The 19628-nt window shown below is 50.6% G+C and overlaps 1 protein-coding gene across 5 annotated transcripts in view; it reads right to left on the bottom strand.

Moving 5' to 3' along the window:
* Window positions 1-19628, bottom strand: part of PKNOX2 (PBX/knotted 1 homeobox 2) — a 280121-nt gene that overhangs the window by 35766 nt on the left and 224727 nt on the right. For all 5 annotated transcript variants that reach the window (XM_079762224.1, XM_079762223.1, XM_079762226.1 and 2 more), the window contains one exon: window positions 9392-9563. In XM_079762224.1, coding sequence (XP_079618350.1) covers window positions 9392-9563 — 172 coding nt within the window. The remainder of the gene's footprint in view (window positions 1-9391; window positions 9564-19628) is intronic.

Raw genomic sequence — 19628 nt, 5'->3', positions numbered from 1 at the left:
GTGCTGGAGCAACTGGACATCCACAAGCGAAAAGGTGAATCTTGATGTAAATCTCACATCTTACATAAAAATAAACTCAAGTGGATCAAAGACCTAAGTGTAAGACACGAAACTATAAAACTTTTAGAAAAAAAAACAACAACCCCAAAACAGGAGAAAATCATCAGGACCAAGGACTAGCCGTACAGGGCTTACATTCGACACCAAAAGCACAACCTGGAAAAGGGAAACTTGTTAATTGCACCTCATCAAAATGAAAAGTGTTCGCTCTTCAAAGACCCTGAGAGGAAGAAGAAAGGACAAACAGGCTGGGAGAAAATGTTTGCCAACCGCATATCTGACAAAGAGCATATCTGGAATATATGAAAAGCTTCCAAAACTGAACAGTAAAATAACAAGCAATCCAATTAGAACACGGGCAAAAGACAACGTCAGACTTTGCATTGAAGAGGATATGCAGATGGCAAATAAGCACATGAAAAGATGTTCAATGTCATTAGCCATCAGGGAAATGCAAATTAAAGCCACAATGAGATATCACTACACGCTTACAAGAATGGTTAAATAAAAAGGAGTGATCACACCAAATGCTGACAAGGGACGGGACACTGGATCCTTCATACATTGCTGGTGGGTGTGTAAAACGGTACTGCTCTTCTGGAAAACCTCATAACAAAACTAAATCTATGTTTACCATACAGCCCAGAAATTGCACTCTTGGGCATTTATCCCAGAGGAATAAAAGTGTATATTTACACAAAAACCTTATTTCTAGTAGCCCCAAACTGGAAGAAAAAACACACAACAACATATACTTCGGCAGGGGAATGAATAAAGCAATTGTGGTACATCCATATCATGGACTAGTACTCAGCAACAAAAAGGAACAAACTGTTGATACACTCAATAACTTGGGTGGATTTCAAGGAAATTACGCTGAGAAAGAAAAACCAGTCTCAAAAGATTATATACTGTATGATACCATTTATGTAACATTTTTGAAATGGCAATATTATAGAGATGAAGAACAGATTAATGGTTGTGGGCAGTGGAGGGGAGAAGGGCAGGAGGAATTGCTTAGTATCTTGACTACCATAGTGTGTACATGAATTTACATGTGTGATAAAATTGCACAGAACTACACACACACACACACACACACACACACAGCCGTAAAACTGATAGAAGCTGAATAAGATTGGCGGATTGTATTTTGTCTACTTCCTGGTTGAGTAACTGTTCTATACTATAATCATGTAAGAAGGGAATCGGGACTTTTCTGTACTATTTCTTATGAATGCATGGGAATCTACAATTATATATATATATATATATATATATATATATATATATATATATATATATAAAAGGGTGGTGCTCTGCCGAAACCGGTTTGGCTCAGTGGATAGAGCGTCGGCCTGCGGACTGAAGGGTCCCGGGTTCGATTCCGATCAAGGGCATGTACCTTGGTTGTGGGCACATCCCCAGTGGGGGGTGTGCAGGAGGCAGCTGATCGATGTTTCTCTCTCATCGATGTTTCTGGCTCTCTATCTCTCTCCCTTCCTGTCTGTAAAAATATCAATAAAATATATTTTTAAAAAAGGGTGGTGCTCAGTGGTTAGAGCGTCGGCCTGCAGACCCAAGGGTCTTGGGTTTGATTCCAGGCCCCAGTTGGGATGCAAATGAGGGGCAACCAATCGATGTGTCTCTCTCACATTGATGTTTCTCTCTATCTCTTCCTCCTCTCTCTCTCTCTCTAAAAAAAAAAGTCAATGAAAAAATACCCTTTGAGGATATCCAATAAGGATTAGAGAGAGAGAGAGAGAGAGAGAGGCTTGTTGCCTTTGGAGAGCCATTTATGTTGCCATAAGTGATATATAAGAGTCCCTGTTTAACTCTCCCCTCCCACTTCCGGCTGGTATTTGGATGCCCAGGAAAACAAGGAGGGAATCTCTTGCAGAGAATTCTGACTTCTGCTGTGCAGAGAGCTGCCAGCGCCACACCCCTCTCTGAGCCTCATTGGCATTTCAAATGGAAAGTGCCTGGGTTGGCATTTGAATTGTCTGATGGGCAGGGACTATACTCAACTAATTAAGGGCTCTTGGAGTTATGAATTAGACTAAGTGTCACTCAAAGGCTGAAACCAACAATTTTGGGTCTTCACGCAGGGCTCAATCACAGGGTCTTGTCCTAAGTGCTCCCTCCATGGCGCTGAGCTGATGGAGCCTGGGCTCTCCCAGGCACAGAGCATACTGACGTTGGTATGATTATTTGAACTAAAAAAATGGGGTTGGCACTGAATAAATATTTGCTCTTGCCTGAATTATCTACTTGACTTTGGCCATGAAGATCTTGTTTTGTATCTAGAGTAATTAGCACAGTACAAGGTGTTTATAAATGCGCACTGATGGATAACAATACCCAAACATTTCTTATTCTGACTATGTCCCAGTCCCCGTGCTAGACCTATGGCATGTCTTGTCTTATGTACCTCACAACCACCTCCGCAAGCCCACATTTTACAGTTGGAGAAAATGAAGCCCAGGCATATTGCTTACTTGCTTAGTCACACAGCGGGTAAGCCACAGAGCTAGGATGTGAAGCCAGGTTGCCTGTGTTGCTCTGCCCTCAATCCCGGCCCTTGGAATTTATGTGTACAAAATGGCAATTTAAAGGTGCATGGTTTAGGGAGAAAGTGGCTCAGTGACAGGAATTAGGGATTCCAGAAAAACCCAATAGCTTTGGGGATATTTAAGATATTTCCAGACCCCTCCCTGGCAACCTCCCCTCATTCAGCTGCTCTGACTGCTCTCTCACTCCTGGTCTAGCCCAGGAGTCAGAATCCCTCACCCATGCAGGTGTCTGCTTCCTCGTGCGGAAGAAGAGAGGAGTGGGCTGTCAGGTGCCGCCCATGTCCTGACTCTGAGCATCTCCAGGACTCCGGCCCTCAATTCCCGGACGGTGTGGAAGGGGCACTGAGAGACGATCTGGCCGCCTGTGGTGAGCAGAAGGGCCAAGCCTCTAGGACACAGGCTGCGTGGTCTCCTTGGAGGTCTCCCAATGAGAACCTCATCAGGCCAAAGCTCTCTGTTCTCTCAACCTGCTTGTTGAATTCTTCCAAGAAGTGACCGAATTCTCTCCTGCCTTAAGAGAAAGTGCTTGCTCAGCCTCCTGTGGGCACCAAGAACATCTAGTGCTCCTATCAGCACCAGCTCCCTTAATTCAATGTTATCCATTCGACGTGAATATTGCCTCACAACGTGCCACAGGCTGGAGAAGGCACCTGCCTGGAATAAAGTGTCCAGTTAGCTTTATCTTCTCCAGGCAACGGAATCCTGGTTCCTTCAACCTTTCTTCTTTTCCCCTTTCCTCTCTCCCTTCCTCCCTTTCTTCCTTACGTCTTCCCTCCTTCTTTCTTTCTGTTTCTTCTTCCCTTCTGTCTTTGAGCTAGCTTTCCTTTGCTGGCCCAGTCTTCATTTTTAATCAACATTTTATTAACTCATTTATTTTTAAATCTTCTCATGAAGCAATACACCCATATTCACACACAGAAAAGTACACACATTTATTCACTTATTTTAAAAACATAGCCAATAAGTACGCATTAAAAGAATCAGAAAATACAAATCAGTAAAACAAACTCAGAAGTAAAATCCACCTGGATAGCTTTGCTGAGGTGAAACAGGCACGCACTGGGATTAAACGGGGTCTGGTGCTCCGTGCTCAAAGTGGACCCACCACTCGGTCTGACAATGTGCAGTGGAAGGATTACTTTTTTATGGAATAACAGACTTGGTTTAAAGATTTAAGCAGGTAGCATAAATCATCATGGTGTTCTGAGGCAATGAATATGGAGGACCTTTCAATATTAGAGAAAAAGACGGGCAATGCCGATAAGATGGGGCGCTTGCTACCTGGTAGAGCAGGAAGCCTGGGGTGGGGGTGGGGAGGTGCTATCCATCAGCCTGGATCTGAGTCCACCTGCTGTTTAGAAACTAGGTGATATTGGGCCAGTTGCATGACTTCTCTGAACCTCAGTTTCCTCATTTGTAACATCCCTAACTCACAGGACTGGCTAAGAGCTGAGGGAAATAATAATGTGAAAGTGCTTTATGAACCACAGGGAATCAAAAGCATATACATTTTTTAACCTCTTTTAATAACTTCTAATATCTTGCTGGCTTTCCTACTGCTATTCCATATTCAGCTAGTGGAAAAACAACCACTCCCAGTTTTTCTTCTGTATTTGTGTTTTGTAAATCATCCTCTGTCCTATGTGTTTGCAATTTGGGGTTTTTGCCTCTAAATCAGAATAAAACTCGGATTTATTGGGCTATTTTTCTAAATGATCAATGTCATATAAAAAGTCATTCCAAATTTTCTGGTGCAATAACAATTCCATTTGATTTAATATCATCTCCAAATGTGATAAATGTGTCCTTAATTCCTTCCCCCACGTTTGGCTTCCTCTTTCAGCTTTTCTCCCTCCCTTCTCGTTCAAAATAAAGAAACAGCCCTTCAAAGAAGTACCCTTCAAAGAAGCAAAGCAAGCTGCAACCTTATATTTTCATGTCATGCCATGTGCACTAGCCCCAGGGGTCCCAGACAGAACCTGGATGGGGCTCCTGGTTTCCATGAGGTCACGTGGCCCCAGGGGTCCCAGACAGAACCTGGATGGGGCTCCTGGTTTCCAGGTCACGTGGCCCCAGGGGTCCCAGACAGAACCTGGATGGGGCTCCTGGTTTCCAGGAGGTCACGTGGCCCCAGGGGTCCCAGACAGAACCTGGATGGGGCTCCTGGTTTCCATGAGGTCACGTGGCCCCAGGGGTCCCAGACAGAACCTGGATGGGGCTCCTGGTTTCCAGGAGGTCACGTGGGCCCAGGGGTCCCAGACAGAACCTGGATGGGGCTCCTGGTTTCCAGGAGGTCAGGTGGCCCCAGGGGTCCCAGACAGAACCTGGATGGGGCTCCTGGTTTCCAGGAGGTCAGGTGGCATGATGCTCCAAATCGCTCATTTCCTGCCTGGGTATTCCAGACAAGCATTTAAACTTTCTGTCAAGTTTAGGGTGATAATGCTTACACGGTAGAGCTATTGTGAAAATGGAATTAGATAATGTATGTAAATGTTCTAGGGACAGAGTAGCTATTTGATAAATGTCAGTTCTTTACGCCAACGTGCCCCTCCCGCAACCAAGTTCCTCCTAAAAAGTAGCCTCTCTTGTAGGATCGTGGCCTCTTCACTTGATGGTAATAAATCTTGCCTTTCAAGTCAATTACAGACAGAGCACTTTACAAGATGCAAAATGCTTTTCTCTCCATTATCTCATTTGAGTCTCATAACCACGGGGCATGTCTCCCCCGGAGATGAGGGACGGAGGCTGAGATGAGGTGCCCTGCGCAGTTGCACGCAGCAGTTAAGGAGCCACTCCCTCTGTGAGCTGGGAAGCTGGGATGGTCCTCTCTCACTTGCAGAGGAAGGAGTTTATAAACACACAGGCTCTGATATTTCCTGGGGGTCATTAGGGCAGCCGAAGCTAAAATCTAATCGGGAATTTTTCCAGACCCGCCCAGCTCTGCCCAACCAGTTGTAAGTGTAAGGTCATTGGAACAAGAAATGGGAGTTGGAAGATGAAGACCAGGGACTGGGAACTGCCAGATAATGGGGGGACAGAATGAACATTTTCTGGAAGCCATCGTGCATGACAACTGAAATACTTTTAAGTCAATAACAGGTCACTTCTCCTCAATTTGGAGAAGCAGTGTGGTGCAGAGGAAGGCGGTGGGCTTTGGAGTTACACCCACATGGTGCAAATACCAGCTCTGTAACTTTGGGTTCTTAGGCCTTGAGCTCCTCTGCAAAATGTGGAGAGGACCACGGAGAAAACCAATGGCAGAGCAGCGGGCTTGGGAGGCTGAGTCCTGGTCTTCCCCCTGCTGAGAGGCCCTGGCCAGTTTACAGAGTCTCTGCACTCTACTTTCCTCCTCTGCAAAATGGGACAACAGTGACTCCCTCAGAGTGACAGTGAGGACTGAGTGAAAGGAGGCCAGAAAAGAACTAAAAAGAAGAGCTGGTACATAGAAAGAACTCAGAAAGATGAGCGATGGGTCAGTGTGACTGCGTGGCTCCCTCGGCTGCGTGCTAGCGTGTGACCTTGAGCTGGCGACATCCTCGTGTCTCAAGCTCGTCTTAAAATGGGAATAATAGTAATAATAATATGTGCCTTGTGGGTTTGAAAATAGGATTAAGTGAGAAATTATCTGTAAAGTGTTTGGAAGAGCACCTGGCACCTAACAAGTGCTCTATAGATGCTCGTTGTTGCCAGCTTAGGTGGTTTTCCTTTCCCTTTCTCATCTGTAGGATTCCTGCTCCTGCCTGGGCGAAGGGAGTCTGCGCTGAAGGCTGAGGGAGAGCCTGAGCGGGGCTGGCGAGGCCCCTGCGTGCCCGGAACTTCGGCCTGGCTCCTCTCCACGGCTCGGGTCCTGCCTCCTCAGCGTGGCCCGGGGGCCGGTGGGGCCCCGTGTCGGAGCTGGCTTTTCGGCCAGGCAGCCCTAATCTGTCCCTTGAGCCACACCAGAGTCTCATTAAAACGTGCCCCATAAATGTTAAAAAATTTACACATAAAAAAATTCCATGCATGAAACTGAAACCATAGGTTTTACAGCCTCGGTTTGAAATCTTGCATAATATATAAAACCTTGGCCCTGCACTGGGGGCCCGTAAATCAGATTTTATAAAACAAAAAGCTTCTACCTTTCAAAGGGGTTTGGGGAACTTGCAAATTTTACAAACTTTACCAACTGCCAGTCAGAGGGGGTTGGACCCAAGCTGGGGACCCGGGGGCAGGTAAGAGAGAGGCCTGGTGAGCACAGGGTAGGAGTGGGAATTGGCGTGGAGAGTGGCTGTGGCACTAACCTGGGGGCATCCCAGCCCAGCTACCAGCGTCGGAAAGGAGAAGGAGAGAGGGTCATAGTGTGGGGACTGGGGGAGACCTGGTGGGGGTACTCTTTTTTAAAAATATTTTTTTTTATTAATTTAAGAGAGAGGAGGAGAGGAGAGAGAGATAGAAATCTCAATGATGAAAGAATCATTGATTGGCTGCCTCCTGCACGCCCCCTACTGGGGATCAAGCCTGCAACCTGGCATGTGCCCTGACCGGAATCGAACCCTGACTTCCTGGTTCATTTGTTGAAGCTCAACTGCTGAGCCACAGCGGCTGGGTGGTGGTGGTGGTGGGGGTACTCTTATGAAGTAGGACTCTATTGTCCCAGGGAGAAGGGAGGGGGTGATGCAGTGGAGGGAGAGCATATGAGGAGCCATAGGCTGGTCCTGGTCCTAAAGTAATTTCCCTTCTCTGGACGGTGCTGTCTCATCTGTAGAGGGGCTTGCTTCTCTCCTTGCTGTGTTTCCTTGGGTGCAGCGGAGCAGCTGGCTCCCAGGAAGGGCAGTGCCCTCAGAACTGCAGTCTGGGGACCTCTCTGGTCGTTGGGCCGCTCCCGGAGAGCTCAGTCAGCATTCCCATGGGAATGTGTCCAGGACACTTTCTGGGAGGAGGGGAAGGTACAGCATGCAAATTGTGTTTTTCTGGGGGGGAGGGGATCGAGCAGCTAGAGGTGGGAGGAGTCATGCCCAGTGGAGGGCTTGGTGGGGCGGGGCGGGGGGGGGGGGCGGGGGGGGGAGGGATCAGAGCTTGAGATCCCAGGGTGGGACAAAGTTTTGGGGACCTCCGTGTCCTCCCGACAATTTCATCTGTGAAAGTCAATATTCAAGGGCAGAAGAAAGCCGCCCTGACACGCACATATATATAAAATAAATCTCTCAATTATCTCAGCTCATTTGCTCGGGGTCTCTCATTTTATGTCCCTGCTCTGCTGCGCAGTATATCTGTCCGGATAAAGAGTTACAGTCCGTTGGGCTACGTGTGCGGGGTTGTAAAAAATACAGATGCCAGATTAACTGGCTGTGGCACTCGGCAGCTGATTGAGCTGATAATGACGTGATCTGACCTTTTTCTAATTTCTAATTATGTGCATCTTGGCTGCGCCGGCTACATGATTCCTGTTCTAATGATGGCTCCTGTGGTTGGCCTCTTCCTCCCCCTCCTGACTTCAAGAGGGCGGCGAAGGGCACTGCTTGGCTCCCCAAGTAAAGTTTTGGGGGCCAGGAGGTGGGGCTGGGGAGCTAGAATGCCTTGGCGTAAGGATACTGCACTTGAGACTAACCTTCTGGATGGTATGCGTTCTTAAAGGCCATTTAGTTCCACAAGCCATCTCACTTGTGTTTTTATTACCGTCACTGGAGATGGGTGTATTGGATCTACACGCAAGGAAACCGAGCTTCGAAGGAGTGAAGTCAGCAAAGTCGCACAGATGCTGAACAGGGAAGCCTGCTCTGGTCTTTCATCCCATGGGAACAATTGACCAATCACTGGGGGACACTTTGTAAAGTAGATGGTTGTCTAACCACTATGCTGTATACCCGATACTAATACAAGATAACACTGAATGTAGACTGTCATTTAAAAAATTTTAAATCACAGAAAAAATAAAATAATTGACTGACCAATCTCCCAGCCAGGACCGTGGCTACTCATCTGGGTAAATCAGGCCACGTGAGGGGTGGGAGGTCCAAGGACGACTCCACTAACCAGACCACTCCCAGTCCGGTGACCTGAGGACTGGGGCCGCCGGAGGGCTGGGGCCGCCGGGGCAGCTTCTACAGCACCCAGTTCTCCAGGGCAGGCTTGGCACATGGCAGGCCCTTGACCACGGTTTGTTGGACTGAATCAGAACTCTGACTACGTGAGTGAGCAGACCTGGAGACCCAGGGAGTATGTTGGCAAGGGGAGCACGGAGCCAGACACTTGCTGGCATGTCCCGGCTGCACAGAACAGCAGGCTGCAGTGATGACCTGGGTAACACGCTGGGTTTGAAAGCCTGATCTCCTGTGTCCCCCTAAATGGGCAGGACATTCGCTGGCCTCCTTCTCAACAGGACTGTGTCTCCAGGTCTCTCTAGCTGCTGATGTGCTTGAATGTGCCTGTCCCCTCACCCTCCACCCTGCATCACACCAGCCTGGTGAGTTACTACCGTGCCAGGACTCCAGCCCTCAGAACCGCTGCCCTAGACATTCCGGTGCCACGCCCCTCCTCTCCTCCTGTCTGTGCGGCAAGAGGCTGGAGGGGATGCAGGTGTGCAGCGAGCAGGCAGTGCCTGCAGCTCTTGGTTTAGGGAACTTAGAAATGGTTCTCAGTGGCTAGAGGACCATCTAGTGCCTGGCCCACAGTGGCACACAACACCCTTTGCTGAATGAATGAAAGGATCATTTCTAGAGCACTTGGAGGGACCACAGGGGACGGAGAACCTAGCCGGGGTGGGGAGGGAGGGTCTTTACCAGATTGTCCAGTTCTGGGTCATCGCTGAAGAAGGGTTTGTGCTCCTGCTCCTGCTGGTGGACAAAGTTCTCGATGTCCACGTCAAAGCTGGCGGAGGTGATGCACTCCGAGCCCTGGGTGGCCTGTTCACACTTCTCAAACAGCAGCGTCAGAAGCGGGAAAAGAGGGTGCCTGTGGGGACAGCAAGAGCTCACACATGCGCACAGAGACCTGCGGCCGGCTGGGCTCAGAAGCCATGAGGGCCCCTTCCCCATGCTCCCCGCACGTCTTCTCCCAAGGCCCCACTCCTGAGATCGTCCCCAGTCCCCACGGTCAGCCCAGCTGGCAGCAGCTCATGCCCTGGTGGGAAGACCCAGTCTCCCATCCCTGGGCGTAGAGGGCGGTATCCTCCTCACCGGCGCCTGGCTTTTCTCTGTGGTAAGATAACCTGCGTGGGTATCTGATGAGGGTGAGGAGTGTAACCCTTCAGAGAAGTAGGAGTCCCTTTCTGGTTTAAGGTCAACCCAGGAAGGAAGTGTGGGAAGTGTCCAGACAAGTCCTGGACATGAACATCAGCGGTTGGTCAGACACCCATTCTTGGCTGTCTGGAGCCAGCTGAGGGCAGTGCCTGTGTGTCTGTGAGTACCGTACTTTCCGGCGTATAAGTCGACTTTTTAACCCAGGAAAATCTTCTCAAAAGTTGGGGGTCTTATACGCCGGAAAATACGGTAGGTTAGAAAAATCTCTGACAATGTATATCAGATTGCTTAAAACCCAAATACCGTATTTTCCGGCGTGTAAGACCCCCGACTTTTGAGATTTTCCTGGGTTAAAAAGTCGTCTTATATGCTGGAAAATACGGTATTTACAGGGGATGAGCGTGAGCCTGAATTCTGGTTGCACATGGCAGGCGTGTAGATCCCAACAAATACTTGCTGAATGCATATATGTTATGTGTGCACACCTGTGTGCACGTGTAAGTGCATATCACTCTTATTTCTCTGCAGCATGTGTGAATGACTATGTCTTAACTTCTAGCACGTGTGCCTGTGTTTGCACGGGTTGTTGACACTGGACCCTGGAGCCCCCTTCCTTCCCATGGTGGTCCCCAAAAAAGCATCTGCACTCTCTTCCTCCCTCTCTCTAAAAATCAATAAACACATATCCTTGAGTGGGGATTAAAAATTATGACTTGTGCCTAGGACACTGAGTTTCTACTTTATTTATTAATTTTAACTGATGTTAATGTAAACAGCCACATGTGGCTGGTGGCTGCCACGCGGGAAAGCACAAGACGTGAAAGGACACTGGACGGTGCTCCCCGGGGCACACTGTGATCAAACACAACGCAAGGAGGACTGACGCCCAGCCTCACAGTGCTGACCCTCCCAGCCTGTCCACTCTGGGGTTCTCATAATTCTAGGTGCTTAGCCCCCCATACACGCTGGCCGTTCTCCCCAGGCTCAGGGGCAGTGCGGGGAGGAGGGAGGGCCCACTTCAGGTGGGCTGCTTGGCTCGCAGGGCCTGCCCTGGACACTGCCTCCCCGCCCTTGTTTTGGGAGCTGATGCATCAACAGCTGGCCTGCAGGCTGGGTTTTTGTCTGCAGGGAAAAAAGGGTCAATATCTGAATGTGGCCCATCTGTGGCCCCAAATCTCTAGAAGACCTATTCAGCGCTCCCTCCACCCACCCCAGAAGCTGACAGGGAAAAAACCGCAGCTCGCTTAGCCATCGGCTAAAACAAAGAGAGAGCAGGTGAAGGGTTAAACTCCAGCGTAAGTCTTCATTTGCAGCCACTAATGCCGCAGCATATTATGGTCTAATCTAAGCTGATCCCAGTTTAATGCAAGCCTCTCCTGGCCCTGCGCGGAATACCAAAGGAAGCCTGGGCGGCTGTGACTTAAGCAGAGCCCGCAGCGCTTTAGCTGAGGGACACGAAAGGCAAATTCCAGACGGTGTTATGAATTATTGCGCCTGATGAACCTTCCTACTCTCAACAGATGCCTGCTGCCATTTAAACAGCCACTAGATCAATTAGGAATGAAAGGCACAAATCGACTCTGTACAAGGGCACTAAATTACCAGGAACTAATAATCCGCAGCGCCGTGCCAGGTGGTGGGTGCACCCCGCCGGTCACCGCTGGCTCCCTTCTCTCGTCAGAGGGGGGTGGGCAGCTGCTGAACGAAGAGGGGGCGCCTGGGTGCACGTGTGTGTGTGTGTGTGTGTGTGTGTGTGTGTGTGCACCTGTCAGCGAGGCCACTGTGAGTGTTGTGTACATGTGCTCTTGTGTGTTTGCATTGTGTGTACACACAGTGTGGGATGTATACAGTATGTATGCATGTGGGTTGTGTGTTTGAAGTTGGGGTACAGATTTTGTGTTCGGTGAATTGAGTGTGCATGTGCCCTACATTTTGGGCGGTGTGTATGTGCCATGTGTTGTGTGTGTGACCTGAGCGGGGACTGAGTGTTCTGTGTACATAGCATGAATAGCGTGTGGGGTAGGGAAAGAGGGATCTACTGGGGACTGCACCCCTCACATACTAGCACTGGAGTTGGGATGGGGATGGGCGGGTGGTCCCCTCTGCCACGGTTCTTGCCCCTGCATGGAGGAGAGTGATCAGGGAGGGCCTCTCTGAGGAGGCGACATTTAAATGACGCCTGAATGAGGAGGAGGCAGCCATGCAAAACTCAGAGGGGGAGGCTTTTGGAGCAGAAAAAGCAAAGCACCCGAGATAGGGATGAGCCTGGTGTGTTTCTGGAACAACATGCAGACGATGTGGCTGGCGCAGGACAGGCAGGAGGGGACTGGAGGGGGGTGAGGTTGGAGAGGTGAACGGGACTCAGATCACAGTCTCAGACAGAGCTGGGCCTTGGGCGGGTGCAGGTGGGGGCCGGAGGCCTTGTCACGTACACTGGGCCACAGCACAGGTCCTTTTCATAAACCCCTCACTTCCAGGTATCAGATCTCCCAGAATGTGTGGGGGGCATATCTGGGGGTGTTTTCTGGGGGCTCCTGCTAGCTCCCAGAAGAAGGAAACATACTTCCCATCCCCCCCAAATTAACGAGGGCCACGGAGCACAGAGCAGGCTCCCGGAGGCTGGCATGGCGGCTTCTCTCCGGTGTCTCCTGACCCGAGCCAAACTCTCAGCTCCAAACCCTCCCTTCTCATACCCCACCCTCTCCAGGCTCCTGGCTGGGTTCACCTACCCCACCCCCTGGTCCCTGAGCCCAGGAGCTCAGATGGCATCTGAGCTCAGCCACAGGTTCCACACGACTACACCGGGTAGGGGCTGCCTGTGGCTCCCCTGCTCTATCCGCCTGGATCCCTTCGTAGATCCAGACTGTTCCCCGCTACCTCAAGCGTAGGGACCACTGGGACACTGCGTCACCCCTGAGAACCAGGCTCAGCTTCCCAGTGACTCAGCAGGGTCTGTGGCTGCAGTCACCGGGCTTCTCCAAGGCCCAGCTCCTCCCCAGCTGCCCAGCCTACAGCTGTCCAACCAAGGGTGGACCTGTATTTCTAAGCTACCCCCCACATCACCGCCTACAGCTGGAGATGAGGCTGGCAGCCCCAGTGCAGGCTTGGGGAGGGACAGGATGGGGTGACTAGGGCAGGGACCCCGAGAGCTGGGCATCTTGGTCAGCAGGGACATGAATGTCCCTGTGTGTGCAGGCATGGGAGGGGAAGAAGGATTTCCAGAGAGACATGGGATATGGCCCTGAGCTTCCTGTGTCCTAGTGTTGCTGTCCCGATCTCCCCCATCAGAGAGATAGAAGTAGGAACCTGGAAACTCGGCCCCAGGCCCGGAAGATGAGGAACAAGATGTGAGAGATGGCCACTCGATTTTATTTCCAGAGGACACCTGACCTCCAGAGGAGCTCACCTGCTCTCGCTGCTCTCTCCCCTCTTCTCCCTGCCGCCTCTGCCTGACCGCCCCCTCCACCCCAATCTCTCTTAAGCCGTTCAAAATTTGGAGGAAATAAATCTCACCGCTCAATTCAGGGAGAGCTTGAGCCTCGTCAGTGCAGAACAAATAGAAGGGGGGAACCTGCATGACATTTCACTGAGGAAGAGAGGTCGTTTCCAGCCACTAATAAAAAGGATTTGACACAGACTAATAAAGAGAAATGAATTTCTCTAATGGCCTAATTTAGCACACTCAGCACTGTGCCCGCTCCTGGGCGCCGGGAGGGGGGCAGGGCCCCGAGCAGGGAGCCGCATGGCTCCAGGGCGGGCAAGAAGAGATGATCTCAAATAACATTTTATTATTTCTTTTTTCTTTTCCAGGTCCCCACCCCCACCCCACCCTCATCACCTATCCCAGGAGCATCTGAACCAAAATCAACCTCAAGATACGCACTTCCTGTTAACAATCCAGAGAAGCGGCCTCTCGCAGCCTCGCAGCCCTGCGCTGGCTGCAGCAGTGATTAAACCCGATACGTTGATTTCTACAGGGGTTTAAGCCATCGTTTGGTTTAATTACCTCTGACATTTCTGCCTTTGTGTTTTTTACATCACCCCAATTCACCGGCCTGCAATGCCCAGTTTGGGGCCAGGAGGTAGAGGAGCAGCACCGCCCCCTTCCCCCCCCCTCCCCCACCCCCGGCCCCAAACTGGACAGGATTTGGGCTGAAGCCCCAGTGGAAGTGAATGTCACCCTCTCTGTAGCAGCAGAGAGGCACAGACCCCTCGATGAACCCCAGTTTTCCTTCAGCGCAAGATCACACACACACACACACACACACACACACACACACCCTCACACAGATGCACACATGTGCACACACACTGGTAAGGCTTCTGAGTGCATCCATGAGCATGCGGGCTTCAGCACAGCCCCCTTTAGCCCTCCCCACATCCTCACAGGTGTTCTTAACCTAAACTGGCTCAGTAGGTCTCCCTAACATTTTCAAAGACCCCTGGGATGGAAACCATGACTTCCTGGTAATTCTCGTCCTCATCTCTGACTTAATTCCCTTGTTAGGGCGAGGCTTATTTCCTTTTGTTAAAAGGACTCACGAAAAGGCGAGAGGACCTTTTCTGCTTCCCTTCTTCCCTCCTCGGACAACCGAGGTTAAGTTGTTTTTAAACATTTCTTCCTGCACAGAGGATCAGAGACAGAGAAGCAGAGACAGGAAAAAAGAAGGAATGCAAAAAAGAAAGAAGGTAAAAGAGGCTGGGATGCAAAGAACACGACAGACAGGGATGGAGACCGGATATGTGGACGGAAACAGCGCTGCAGGCTGGGGGCAGGGCTGGCCACATGCAGGAGACATTAGTGCTGGTTCTCTTTCTGGGTGATAAACCTTGTGATTCACAGTCATGCCACTCCATCACTCCGGAGCCTCTCAGCCATCCCTTCCCTCGTGACCTTGGCCGGGACTGCAGACCTCAATTATGGGTCCAGCCAAGTGTGTGGCAGCTTGCCTGGCTGTCCACCTTCTCCCCCTGGGCCTGACCTTGGAGCCCCCAGGCTGTCCTGCACCTCACCTCCCAGCCCAGGCTCATCGGCTGGGGAAGAGGCAGACAGGGGAGGCCAGGACAGCACTTCGCCCTCCCTGGGCCCTGGCTGCTTCTTCCATTGGGGGTACAGCCCCTCCGCCTTTCCTGGCTGGGAGGAGGATAGACAGCGGTCCAGAGCATGGACTGTATGACAGGAGAGCCGCATTTCTGGGTGGAAGTTTCAGGGGGACCAGAGCATGGTCTGGGCCCAAATGCCACAGAGGACATCAGTCTGCTGGCTGTTAGGTGGTGGGAATGGGGGGGTGGGCAAGCAGCAACCAGGCCGGCGGCTCTCCAGCTCCCCGACTGAGTCTGCACTGACGCACATGGAGGTCTCCAGCTGCCAAAGGCCCACCACCTGGAAACTGCTCAAGGGCTGGAACCCTGATCCTCTTTTCCTAGAGCCCAAGTCAGAGGTCACTGGGATCACAGAATCAGAGGAATGCCCCAGAGCCACTTCCCGGGCGGCGTGCCGCCCCTTTCCTGGGCACCTCTCCACTGCCAGCGGCCCCTTACCAGTATTCACGGTGAGAACTGTGGCCATGCGTCTCCTGGATGCTGAGGAAATCACTGAGCAACCTCAGGGGGACACGCGGCATTCACAGCGTGGCCTCACTTTCTCTTCGGTGTTTCTCCTCCACAGACTCGCAGAGCGAGGTGGATGGACAGAGAGCAGGTGGCCCCCGGCCCCGTATCTGCACAATCCCCCTTCCCCAGCTCAGGCAACCAGACTTCTGGGGCTCCTGCTGGTCCTTCCGCCTCAGCTGCCTGCTCCTGGGTCTCTACCTGTCCCTTCCAGTCATTTCAGAATCCAGCTCTGAGCGCCATCCCTTCTGCGCAGGCGCCTCGAGGGCGTCTCCAGCGAGAGGGAGTGTTACCTCCTCTGAACCATCAGGGATGCTTCAGGGTTTCCACCCGGACCACTTCCTCCTTTAGGGCGAGAAGCTGGGCGCTCTGAAACGAGTCTAGACTTTGGAGTCACAATGGTGTGACTTAGGGGCAAGTTACCGAATTTCTCTGAGTCTCAGTTACCTTTGTTGTCAGTCCTCACCTCAGGATATTTTCCCCATTGGTTTTCAGAGAGAGTGGAAGGGAGGGGTAGAGACACAGAAAAACACTGATGTGAGAAGGACACAGCAATTGGTTGCCTTCCACGCGCACCCCGACCAGAGCCAGAGATGGAGCCTGCAACTGAGGTACATGCCCTTGTCCGGAACGGAACCCAGGACCAGTCCATGGGCCGATGCTCTATCCACTGAGCCAAACCGGCTAGGGCTGTTTCCTTTTTTCTAAAGCAGGGACACCACCACCACGCGGGTACCCTTAAGGGGTCAGTGAAGAAGCCTGTGGAGTGCCTGGCGCTTACTAAGCTGCTCCTTTTCCCTGGGACAGGGTGTGGGCACCTTTTTGATTCAGAGCAACACTGACACCGTCCGCTCCGATCAATTTACATTCCCACCTCCACTGACTCACGTGGAGGGACAAGCCCACATGCCAACTCAAACAGAGGTACAGAGAGAGGAGAAGAGAGGCCACGTGAAATTAACTGATCAGAAACCCAGACCCTCCTTTTTTAACCAGAACAGCACTGCCAGTGAGCATTTATTTTTATTTCCCTTGGGACACATTCTACTGGCTGTAGTTGCGTGTGCACAGATCTGTCTTCCTCACCGCATGCTGAGCTCCTCCGGGCCATGCTCGTCCTCTTTCTCAATTTCCAGGGGTCAGGCACACAGTGCCTGGCACACAGCAGCGGCTCAGTAACTATTCCGTGAATCGATACATGGGAACGAGTGAGTGAATCAAGAAGCACCGACTGCGAGAATAAAGGTTCCAAGAGAACTTCTTTCCGGCTCAGAATCCATTCCTGCTGGGGTACTGGGATCAGATACTGCCATCTGGCAGTTTCTAGCCACAGTTACTACAAAAAGACTTGCCCGCTTTGGGCTCTGCTGGGGTGTGTGGGGGGTGGGCTGGCAGGGTCTTGGAGGGAGGGGGTGATGTGGGGGCGGTGCCTGCCCAGCCCTCCACTCCTCGCTGCTCAAAGGCACCAGATGGAGAGAGCGGAGTGGGGTGGGGGAGCAAGCCAGCAGCTCCTGGCGGATGTATTTTTGCTTCAGGTGTGACGCTGACACCGCGCGGGTGTATTTTTAGTCCTGCCCAGTGGGCGGTGTTAGCCTGGGTTGTCTTGGAGAGGACTTCTCGTTGCTAAATTGGAATTGCATGGGCTAGGGTTCCAGGGCCCCAACTGTCGCTCCTCCCCAGGTGGTGAACAGGTCTATTCCCGGCAAGTGCGGCCCAGGGCTGGCCACAGTGTGCTCTGCCCCCTCCCTCCACACACACACTCACACACACACCCCTCCCTCCTGGCACATTTAAAAAAAATGTGAAATCTCAAGAAAGTGATTGTTAAGGCTAGTCTTCAAGGGCAAGAATACCAGGAACCTAAAACTTGAGACCTGGTAGGATCTCATGTCCAGCCCCTTCATTTTTTTTTTTTTTTTTAGGCTTATTGAGAAATAGCTGACACACATCACTGTATAAGTCTAAGGTGTATATCATGATGGTCTGACCTACATATATTATGAAATGATTAGCACAGTAGGCTCAGCTAACATCCATCTCCTCATAGAAATATAATGAGAGACAAGAAAAATGGGGGGAAATGCTCCTTGCGATGAGAAATCAGGATTTACTTTCTTAGCAACTTTCCTGTGTATCACACAGCAGTGCTGGCTCTAGTCATCCTGCTGACATTACATCCCTGGTTCTTATTTATCTTATAACTGGAACCTTTGTACCTTTGACCACCTTCCTCCAATTTTCCCTCCCGCTCTGGGAACCACAAGTCTGACCTCTTTATCTGGGAGTCTGATTTGTTTGTTGCTGGTATTTTTTTAGAATCCACTGGTAAGTGAGATCAAACAGTATTTGTCTTTTTCTTTCTGACTCATTTCACAGAGAATAATGCCCTCAAGTTCCGTCCATGTTGTTGTCAACAGTAGGTTAACCTAATTTTTATGGCTGAATAATGTTCATCTATATTGCTTCCATGTCTCGGCTATTGTAAAAAATGCTGTTATGAACACAGGGGTGCAGATCGCTTTTTGAGTTAGCATTTTTGTTTCCTTTGACATATACCCAGAAGTGGAATTGCTGGATCCTATGGTAGTTTACTTTTTTGAGGCTCCTCCACACAGTTTTCCACGTGGCTGCACCAAATTACAACCTCACTGACAGTGCAGGCGGGGCCCCTTTCTCCACATCCACGCCAGCACTTACTGTCTCCTGATTTTTGATGACCAGCCCCCACATTTTAAGGAGAGATAACGGGGGCACAGAAAGTATCTTCCCTGAGGGTAGGCAGCTAGTGTGAGCCCGTCAGAGCTCCTACCCAAGTCACCCGAGATGCCCCCAGTCCCCAGAGAGAAAGCACTTCGGGGGAAGGGACGGCGTGGAAAGGTGTGCCTTGGTCACTGGCAGGCACTCTGTAAGTTACAAAGTGCTTTTCCATGTACTTATTGCATTGAAACACCCAATATTCTTATTATTCCCATTTTACTGATTAGCAAACTGAGGTGCCATGGGTTAAATAATTACATCAAGCTAGTAAGTGATTGAGTTTAAATTTAAACCTGGGTATCCAAAGTCCATGTACTGTTTTTGAACAATTATTAGAATCACTTCATCCTCCTCCCTTTTGTCCTCTACTGTCCTTGAGTCACACGTGTCCTGGGGTCTCAGAACTGACCTGCCATGCTGTCCCTTCGAGAATCAGGACTGCTGCAGCCCAAGAGAATCTCTCCTCATCAAACCAGTTTCCGGAAGAACCTGCTCTCCTAATAGTACTCTGTGTTTGGACAGGACTTTAACCTTTATTTATTTACTATTTTTATTTTTTATATATTTTTATTGATCTCAGAGAAGAAGGGAGAGGGAAAGAGAGATAGAAACATCAATGATGAGAATCATTGATCGGCTGCCTCCTGCATCCCTCTCCCCCTCCCCCCTTGGGATCAAGCCCGCAACCCAGGCATGTGCCCTGATGGGGAATCAAACCATGACCTTCTGGTTCATAGGTCGATGCTCAAGTCCTGAGCCACGCTGGCCGGGCTAACATACTTATTTTTTATCCTCACTGAAGGATATATTTGTATTGATTTTAGAGAGAGGAAGGGAGAGGGAGAGAAACATCGATGTGAGAGAGAAGCACTGATCGGCTGCCTCCCGTATGCACCCCAACTGGAAATTGAACCCACAACGTAGGTATGTGCCCTGGCTGGGAATCAAATCCACGACCCATTTTTGGTGCATGGGAGGATGCCACAACTAAATGAGCCATCCGGCCAGGGCCCAGGCTTTAACATCTTTATAGAGCTTTCATTTTCTCATCTGACACCCACCTGGTGGGGGAGGAAAGCTTATCTAAAGAGGTTCAATGGTTTGCCCAATGGTAGAGTCAGAAGTTAGACTGAAGTCTCAGTCTTATGATCTTTGCATTTGACCACAAAATGGACCAGTGCTTGGGAAAATCAGAGTGTGGCGCTAGGGTTAAAAGAAGGGCAAGACTGGCTTAGTGCAGCCCTGGTGAGAAATTATCGGCCACCTGAACCCCCAGGCTTTGCTTGCTGGTCTCCTTCCACCCCACCCACCCACCCCATCGCACTAGCAGGAGACCCGCCTGCTGGATTACTTCCCTCCGGTAACAGGGCAGATCCAGTCTAGTGCTGTAACTCCTCGCCAGCAAAGCCAT

The sequence above is a fragment of the Cnephaeus nilssonii genome (genome assembly GCF_951640355.1).
Source record: "Cnephaeus nilssonii genome assembly, chromosome: 22".
In the NCBI taxonomy this organism is placed as follows: Eukaryota; Metazoa; Chordata; class Mammalia; order Chiroptera; family Vespertilionidae; genus Cnephaeus; species Cnephaeus nilssonii.
Note: the sequence above shows the minus strand (reverse complement) of the source record. Positions and strands in the feature narration are given on the sequence as shown.